We start from the raw sequence: 8,829 nt of genomic DNA on the forward strand, positions 1-8,829 counted from the left end.
TAAGAATTTGTTCTTAAATGACTTTTGTAGTTAAATAAAGGTTAAATAATAAAATATATAAATACATTTTAAAAAACACTTCTCTCACGCACTAATAAAATAATGAGGAAACAGTAATAATGACCACGTACGAAACCCTTCATCTCATAAAATATTTAATCATTATTTCTTATTAAATTGTTATAAATAAATGGTCGTTATAGGAATAAAAAACATCTTAAATAAAAGAACCATCATCGTCATAGAAACAGTATAAATGACAGTGGTAATAGGTTTAGTTCAGTGGTTTGTATTGCAGTGTTTTCCCTACCATTGTAGCCTGAAGGCGGGGCCTTTCACTTTGGTTAAAGAGACCTTAAATGTTGATTCAGTGGCCTTTTTTTCCACCTTCTTACTAGGAAATCTATAATAATAATATATATTATATTATTATATATATAATAATCTCAAGTAGAAAACTAGTAGTATTTCAAGGTTAGATTTCATTTCTTTTTTTTTTGTAACAAAAAATATATATTTGACCAGAGAGAGAATGTGGGATCTTTTTTTTCTTTCTGAAGTGCAAATTGTTAGAGCTGGGCCTAAAACAAATGTTTTGGTATCAGACATAGACCTGTCATAGACCTGTCATAGACCTGTCATGGACCTGTCATAGACCTGCCATTGACCTGTCAAAGACCTGCCATAGACCTGCAATAGACCTGCCATAGACCTGTCATGGACCTGTCATAGACCTGCCATAGACCTGTCATAGACCTGTCATAGACCTGCCATAGACCTGCCATAGACCTGTCATGGACCTGTCATAGACCTGCCATAGACCTGCCATAGACCTGTCATGGACCTGTCATAGACCTGTCATAGACCTGTCATAGACCTGCCATAGACCTGCCATAGACCTGTCATAGACCTGTCATAGACCTGCCATAGATCTGTCATAGACCTGTCATGGACCTGTCATAGACCTGCCATTGACCTGTCAAAGACCTGCCATTGACTTGTCATAGACCTGCCATAGACCTGCCATAGACCTGCCATAGACCTGTCATAGACCTGTCATGGACCTGTCATAGACCTGCCATTGACCTGTCATAGACCTGTCATAGACCTGCTATAGAACTGTCATAGACCTGCCATTGACCAGCCATAGACCTGCCATAGACCTGCCAATGACCTGTCATAGACCTGCCATAGAACTGTCATAGACCTGCCATTGACCTGCCATTGACCTGTCATAGACCTGTCAAAGACCTGTCATAGATCTGCCATAGAACTTTTATAGACCTGTCATAGACCTGCCATTGAACTGTCAGAGACCTGCCATTGACCTGTCATAGACCTGCCATAGACCTGTCATAGACCTGTCATGGACCTGTCATAGACCTGCCATTGACCTGTCATAGACCTGTCATACACCTGCCATAGAACTGTCATAGACCTGCCATTGACCAGTCATAGACCTGCCATAGACCTGCCATTGACCTGCCATAGAACTGTCATAGACCTGCCATTGACTTGTCATAGACCTGTCATAGACCTGCCATAGACCTGTCATAGACCTGTCATAGACCTGTCATAGACCTGCCATAGACATGTCATAGACATGTCATAGACCTGTCATAGACATTTCATAGACCTGCCATAGACCTGTCATAGACCTGTCATAGACCTGCCATAGACCTGTCATAGACCTGTCATAGACCTGCCATAGACCTGCCATAGAAATGTCATAGACCTGCCATAGACCTGCCATAGACATGTCATAGACCTGCCATAGAACTGTCATAGACCTGCCATAGACCTGTCATAGAACTGTCATAGACCTGCCATAGACCTGTCATAGACCTGTCATAGACCTGCCATAGACCTGCCATAGACCTGTCATAGACCTGCCATAGAACTGTCATAGACCTGTCATAGACCTGCCATAGACATGTCATAGACCTGCCATAGAACTGTCATAGACCTGCCATAGACCTGTCATAGAACTGTCATAGACCTGCCATAGACCTGTCATAGACCTGTCATAGTCCTGTCATAGACCTGTCATAGACCTGCCATAGACCTGCCATAGACCTGTCATAGACCTGCCATAGAACTGTCATAGACCTGTCATAGACCTGTCGTAAGATTGTCATAAAGCTACCTAAGTTGTTGAAATATATTTATAATTAAAATATCCATTAAAATGTCAAAGTAATGCGTTACAAACAGGCTCAACTGAATTATAAATACATTTTACTCTCTGAATTATAAATACATTTTACTCTCTGAATTATAAATACATTTTACTCTCTGAATTATAAATACATTTTACTCTGTTTACTGTCCCATACTTTTTAATAGACATTTGAATTATAAATACATTTCTAAGTGACCCCAAACTGTTGAAAGGTATATTGAGATCTGGGTCTGGCTGGTTATTAAAGTGCAGGACCCTACTGAACAGGACCCTACTGAACAGGACCCTACTGAACAGGACCCTACTGAACAGGACCCTACTGAACAGGACCCTACTGAAGTGCTTTGTATTATCTATAAGTCTCAAACTGGCCTGTGTTCAAGGCTGTTCTGTTGTTGTGGTTTCTCTTCTGCAGCGCCGAGACTTTGGTTTGTCTAGACGTCTGCGACACTCCTCTGTTATCACCGCTCTGAGAGAGGGAGGTCGAGAGAGAGAGAGAGAGAGAGAGAGAGAGAGAGAGAGAGAGAAGGGGGGAGAGAGAGAAGGGGGAGAGAGAGAAGGGGGGAGATAGAGAGAGAGAAGGGGGGAGAGCGAGAGAGATAGAGAGAGAAGGGGGAGAGAGAGAGAGATAGAGAGAGAGAAGGGGGGAGAGAGAGAGAAGGGGGGAGAGAGAGAGAGAGAGAGACAGAGAGAGAGAGAAAGGGGGGAGAGAGAGAGAGAGACAGAGAGAGAGAGAGAGAGAGAGAGAGAGAGAGAGAGAGAGAGAGAGATGCCACTTTAAACTTTACACTATTACCTCAGAATAAGTACTTCTCCAGTTCAGCTTTTACTTTTGTCTCCAAGAAGAAGAAGAAGTTATATGGAGATTATAGATGTATAATAGCAGTGTGTTTGACTGATAAACCCTCACACACACACACTTACTGTCAGTTTTTTTCTTGAATGGCGTCAGTGCTTCTTTAGCCTGAAAGACAGATGGTTTGGGATGAGTTGGACCGCAGAGTGGAAGAAAAGCAGTGGGAAGTCCTACGAGACTCCAGGTGAAGCTGGTTGAGAGAATACCAAGAGTGTGCAAAGCTGTCATCAAGGCATTCATATTAACAGTGAATGATAAAGATATGTACCTTCTGTATAACTGCCCAGTCTTCCAGGATATCAATGTCTCTCAACATGTAGACGATGAACGGGCCTGAGAGAGAGAGAGAGAGAGAGAGAGAGAAAGAGAGAGAGAGAGAGAGAGACAGAGAGAGAGAGAGAGAGAGAGAGAGAGAGAGAGAGAGAGAGACAGAGAGAGAGAGAGACAGAGAGAGAGAGAGAGAGAGAGAGAGAGAGAGAGAGAGAGAGAGAGAGAGAGAGAGAGAGATTGGATTCCAGAACCCACTGTATTCTCCAATTACATTGAATGAACTACAGGACAAAATAAAAACCCTCCAACCCAGAAAGGCCTGTGGTGTTGATGGTATCCTCAATGAAATGATCAAATATACAGACAACAAATTCCAATTGGCTATACTAAAACTCTTTAACATCATCCTCAACTCTGGTATCTTCCCCAATATTTGGAACCAAGGACTGATCACCCCAATCCACAAAGGTGGAGACAAATAAACAAATAACTACTGGGATATGAGTCAACAGTAACCTTTGCATTATCATTAACAGCAGACTCGTACATTTCCTCAGTGAACCAATATCTTGAGTAAATGTCAAATTGTCTATTTACCAAAATACCGTACGACAGACCATGTATTCACCCTGCACACCCTAATTGACAAACAAACAAACCAAAACAAAGGCAAAGTCTTCTCCTGCTTTGTTGATTTTTTAAAAAAGCCTTCGACTCAATTTGGCATGAGGGTTTGCTATACAAACTGATGGAAAGTGGTGTTGGAGGGAAAGACATACGACATTATAAAATCCATGTACACAAACAACAAGTGTGATGTTAAAATTGGCAAAAAACACACATTTATTCCCACAGGGCCGTGGAGTGAGACAGGGATGCAGCTTAAGCCCCTCTTCAACATATATATCAACAAATTAGCGAGGGCACTAGAACAGTCTGCAGCACCCGGCCTCCCCCTGCTAGAATCCGAAGTCAAATGTCTACTGTTTGCTGATGATCTGGTGCTTCTGTCACCAACCAAGGAGGGCCTACAGCAGCACCTAGATCTTCTGCACAGATTCTGTCAGACCTGGGCCCTGACAGTAAATCTCACTAAGACCAAAATAATGGTGTTCCAAAAAAGGTCCAGTCGCCAGGACCACAAATACAAATTCCATCTAGACACCGATGCCCTAGAGCACACAAAAAACTATGCATACCTCGACCTAAACATCAACACAACAATAAAATACTCCTAAAATACTTGAATCAGTTATAGAACCATTGCCTTCTATGGTTGTGAGGTCTGGCGTCCGCTCACCAACCAGGAAGTCACAAAATGGGACAAACACCAAATTGAAGAACTGCATACAGAATAGAGGAAAAAACATCCTCATAAAACCCCAAATAATGCACACAGAGCAGAATTAGGACAATTCTCGCTCAAATCCAGAAAGTTTCATTCAACAACCACCTAAAAGGAAGCGATGCCTACACTTTCCATCACAAGCCATTACCCACAGAGAGATGAACCTGGAGAAGATTCTAATTCCCTAAGATTCTATTCCCTAAGATTCTATTCCCTAAAATTCTAAGATTCTATTCCCTAAGATTCTAAGATTCTATTCCCTAAGATTCTAAGATTCTATTCCCTAAGATTCTAATCCCTAAGATTCTAAGATTCTATTCCCTAAGATTCTATTCCCTAAGATTCTATTCCCTAAGATTCTAAGATTCTATTCCCTAAGATTCTATTCCCTAAGATTCTATTCCCTAAACTAGCTGGCCCTGGGGCTCTGTTAACCTGTAAAAGATTCCACTCTGCCAGCTGGTACGGGAACTCTGTTCACAAACACAAACAGACCCCACAAAGCCTCACCGTTGTTCCTGTACGCAATAATGCAAAGGTTAACTGAACTAAATGACTATGTAGCACTCACTTCTGTCACCATGAAGTGCTTTGAGAGACTAGTCAAGGATCATATCACCTCCACCTTACTTGTCACCCTACACCCACTATAAATTTGCATACTGCCCCAATAGATGCACAGACGATGTAATCGCCATCACTCTGCACACTGCCCTATCCCACCTGGACAAGAGGAATACCTATGTAAGAATTCTGTTCATTGACTACAGCTCAGCAAGGAGGAGTGGTGTAGTGAGGTGGAATATGCACATCATACAGATGTTGAAGGAGGAGTGGAGTAGTGAGGTGGAATATGTACATCATACAGGTGTTGAAGGAGGAGTGGAGTAGTGAGGTGGAATATGTACATCATACAGGTGTTGAAGAAGGAGTGGAGTAGTGAGGTGGAATATGCACATCATACAGGTGTTGAAGGAGGAGTGGAGTAGTGAGGTGGAATATGCACATCATACAGGTGTTGAAGGTAGAGTGGAGTAGTGAGGTGTAATATGCACATCATACAGATGTTGAAGGAGGAGTGGAGTAGTGAGGTGGAATATGCACATCATACAGGTGTGGAAGGAGGAGTGGAGTAGTGAGGTGGAATATGCACATCATACAGATGTTGAAGGAGGAGTGGAGTAGTGAGGTGGAATATGCACATCATACAGGTGTTGAAGGAGGAGTGGAGTAGTGAGGTGTAATATGCACATCATACAGATGTTGAAGGAGGAGTGGAGTAGTGAGGTGGAATATGTACATCATACAGGTGTTGAAGGAGGAGTGGAGTAGTGAGGTGGAATATGTACATCATACAGGTGTTGAAGGAGGAGTGGAGTAGTGAGGTGGAATATGCACATCATACAGGTGTTGAAGGAGGAGTGGAGTAGTGAGGTGGAATATGTACATCATACAGGTGTTGAAGGAGGAGTGGAGTAGTGAGGAGGAATATGGAGGAAGAGAGAGATACATATTACCAGACACTAGAAGGTTTAGAGAGATAAATATTACCAGACACTAGGGCTTTCTTCTTCTTCTCCGGACCGGACAAACTCCTCCTTTTACACTTCCTCCCCTTTACCCCATCACTCCACCACTCTGAGAGAGAGAGAGAGAGAGAGAGAGAGAGAGAGAGAGAGAGAGAGTTAGAGAAAGCGAGAGAGAGTGAGAGAGAGGGAGAGAGTTAGAGAAAGCGAGAGAGAGTGAGAGAGAGGGAGAGAGTTAGAGAGAGAGGTAGAGAGTTAGAGAGAGGGAGAGTTAGAGAAAGATAGAGAGAGCGAGAGAGAGGGAGAGAGTTAGAGAGAGAGGGAGAGAGTTAGAGAGAGAGGGAGAGAGAGAAAGATAGAGAGTGCGAGAGAGAGAGAGAGAGAGAGAGAGAGAGAGAGCGTTAGGGAGAGAGAGAGAGTTAGAGAAAGATAGAGAGAAAGAGAGAGAAAGAGAGAGAAAGAGAGAGAGAGAGTTAGAGAAAGAGAGTGAGCGAGAGAGAGAAAGAGAGAGAGAGTTAGAGAAAGCGAGAGAGAGTGAGAGAGAGGGAGAGAGTTAGAGAGAGAGGGAGAGAGTTAGAGAGAGCGGGAGAGTTAGAGAAAGATAGAGAGAGCGAGAGAGAGGGAGAGAGTTAGAGAGAGAGGGAGAGAGTTAGAGAGAGAGGGAGAGAGAGAAAGATAGAGAGTGCGAGAGAGAGAGAGAGAGAGAGAGAGAGAGAGAGAGAGAGAGAGAGAGAGAGAGAGAGAGAGAGAGCGAGAGAGAGAGAGAGAGAGAAAGAGAGTTAGAGAAAGAGGGTGAGTGCGAGAGAGAGAGAGTTAGAGAAAGCGAGAGAGAGTTAGGGAGAGAGAGAGAGAGGGTTAGAGAAAGATAAAGAGAGCGAGAGAGAGGGAGAGAGTTTGAGAGAGAGGGAGAGAGTTAGAGAAAGATATAGAGCGCGAGAGAGATATAGAGAGAAAGAGAGAGATTCATTCCTGAAATAAAAACATGTACTGTAGGTGACATTGGTGTCTTCAGTTCATAGGCAAGGTTAGTCATTACGTGGGCTCTGATGTGCATCCGTCTGTGTACCTGAGGTGAGGTCCCCACTCTGACTATCCTCCTCCAGCCGTCTGATCTTGTCCAGCAGTGCTGTCTTCATAGCATCGAACAACAAGTTTCTCTCGCTCTCCAGATGTTGTCGGGCTCCCTGTAGATCACACTCATACTTGTGTTTGACCATCTGCAGACACAGGTCTCTGTACACACCTGGAGAGAGAGAAACATGAAAAAAACATGAAAAAATATTTTATTCAAATTAATAAAAAAATTAAAACAATTGTTCTTTGTGTTTTTGACGAATAACAGAAAATGTATGAATTTTGACAGGTGAAATTTTAAGTAAAGAAATGCTATTATAATTGCATTTTGAGCCACGCTGCTTAATATTGCATTTAATTTCACCTTTATTTAACTAGGCAAGTCAGTTAAGAACAAATTCCTACTTACAGTGACGGCCTACCCCGGCCAAACCCTCCCCTAACCAGGACGACAGTAGTAGTAGTAGTAGTAGTAGTGGTAGTAGTACTAGTAGTCGTGGTAGTAGTAGTGGTAGTAGTAGTGGTAGTAGTAGTAGTTGTGGTAGTAGTGGTAGTAGCAGTAGTAGTAGTAGTAGTAGTAGCAGTAGTAGTAGTAGTAGTAGTAGTGGTAGTAGTACTAGTAGTCGTGGTAGTGGTAGTAGTAGTGGTAGTGGTAGTAGTAGTGGTAGTAGTAGTAGTGGTAGTAGTGGTAGTAGTAGTGGTAGTAGTAGTAGTTGTGGTAGTAGTGGTAGTAGCAGTAGTAGTAGTAGTGGTAGTAGTAGTCGTAGTAGTAGTAGTGGTAGTAGCAGTAGTAGTTGTAGTAGTAGTAGTAGTGATAGTAGTAGTGGTAGTAGTAGTAGTGGAAGTAGTAGTAGTAGTAGTAGTAGTGGTAGTAGTGGTAGTAGTAGTGGTAGTAGTAGCAGTAGTTGTAGTAGTAGTAGTAGCAGTAGTAGTAGTAGTAGTGGTAGTAGTAGTAGTGGTAGTAGCAGTAGTAGTAGTAGTAGTAGTAGTAGTAGTAGTAGTGGTAGTAGCTGTAGTAGTAGTAGTAGTAGTGGTAGTAGTAGTAGTAGTAGTCGTGGTAGTAGTAGTAGTAGTAGTAGTAGTAGTAGTAGTAGTAGTAGTAGTAGTAGTGGTAGTAGTAGTGGTAGTAGTAGTGGTAGTAGTAGTAGTGGAAGTAGTAGTAGTAGTAGTGGTAGCAGTGGTAGTAGTAGTAATAGTAGCAGTAGCAGTAGTAGTAGTAGTAGTGTAGTAGCAGTAGTAGTAGTAGTGTAGTAGTAGTAGTGGTAGTAGTGGTAGTAGCAGTAGTAGTAGTAGTAGTAGTAGTAGTAGTAGTAGTAGTAGTAGTAGTGGTAGTAGCTGTAGTATTAGTAGTAGTAGTGGTAGTAGTAGTAGTAGTAGTCGTGGTAGTAGTAGTAGTAGCAGTAGTAGTGGTAGTAGTAGTGTAGTAGTAGTAGTAGTAGTAGTGGTAGTAGTAGTGGTAGTAGTAGTAGTGGAAGTAGTAGTAGTAGTAGTAGTAGTGGTAGTAGTGGTAGTAGTAGTGGTAGTAGTAGCAGTAGTTGTAGTAGTAGTAGTAGCAGTAGTAGTAGTAGTAGTA

General features: G+C 42.4%; 1 protein-coding gene across 2 annotated transcripts in view; it reads right to left on the minus strand.

The window, feature by feature from the left end:
• Positions 1 to 485: 485 nt before the first annotated feature.
• LOC139379509 (breast cancer metastasis-suppressor 1 homolog) overlaps positions 486 to 8,829 on the minus strand; it is a 15,168-nt gene continuing 6,824 nt past the window's right edge. Inside the window, exons 5-11 of one of the 2 annotated variants that reach the window (XM_071122325.1) lie at positions 7,249 to 7,425; positions 6,208 to 6,294; positions 3,307 to 3,371; positions 3,107 to 3,146; positions 2,261 to 2,651; positions 1,527 to 2,215; positions 486 to 1,196 (exon numbers count right to left, since the gene is read on the minus strand). In XM_071122325.1, the coding sequence (XP_070978426.1) occupies positions 2,644 to 2,651; positions 3,107 to 3,146; positions 3,307 to 3,371; positions 6,208 to 6,294; positions 7,249 to 7,425 (377 nt within the window). In that variant the 3' untranslated portion in view covers positions 486 to 1,196; positions 1,527 to 2,215; positions 2,261 to 2,643. Of the gene's footprint in view, positions 2,652 to 3,106; positions 3,147 to 3,306; positions 3,372 to 6,207; positions 6,295 to 7,248; positions 7,426 to 8,829 lie in introns of both variants that reach the window. The other variant, XM_071122326.1, reaches the window with a different exon arrangement.

The sequence above is a fragment of the Oncorhynchus clarkii genome, chromosome 21 (assembly GCF_045791955.1).
Source record: "Oncorhynchus clarkii lewisi isolate Uvic-CL-2024 chromosome 21, UVic_Ocla_1.0, whole genome shotgun sequence".
Classification (NCBI taxonomy): Eukaryota; Metazoa; Chordata; class Actinopteri; order Salmoniformes; family Salmonidae; genus Oncorhynchus; species Oncorhynchus clarkii.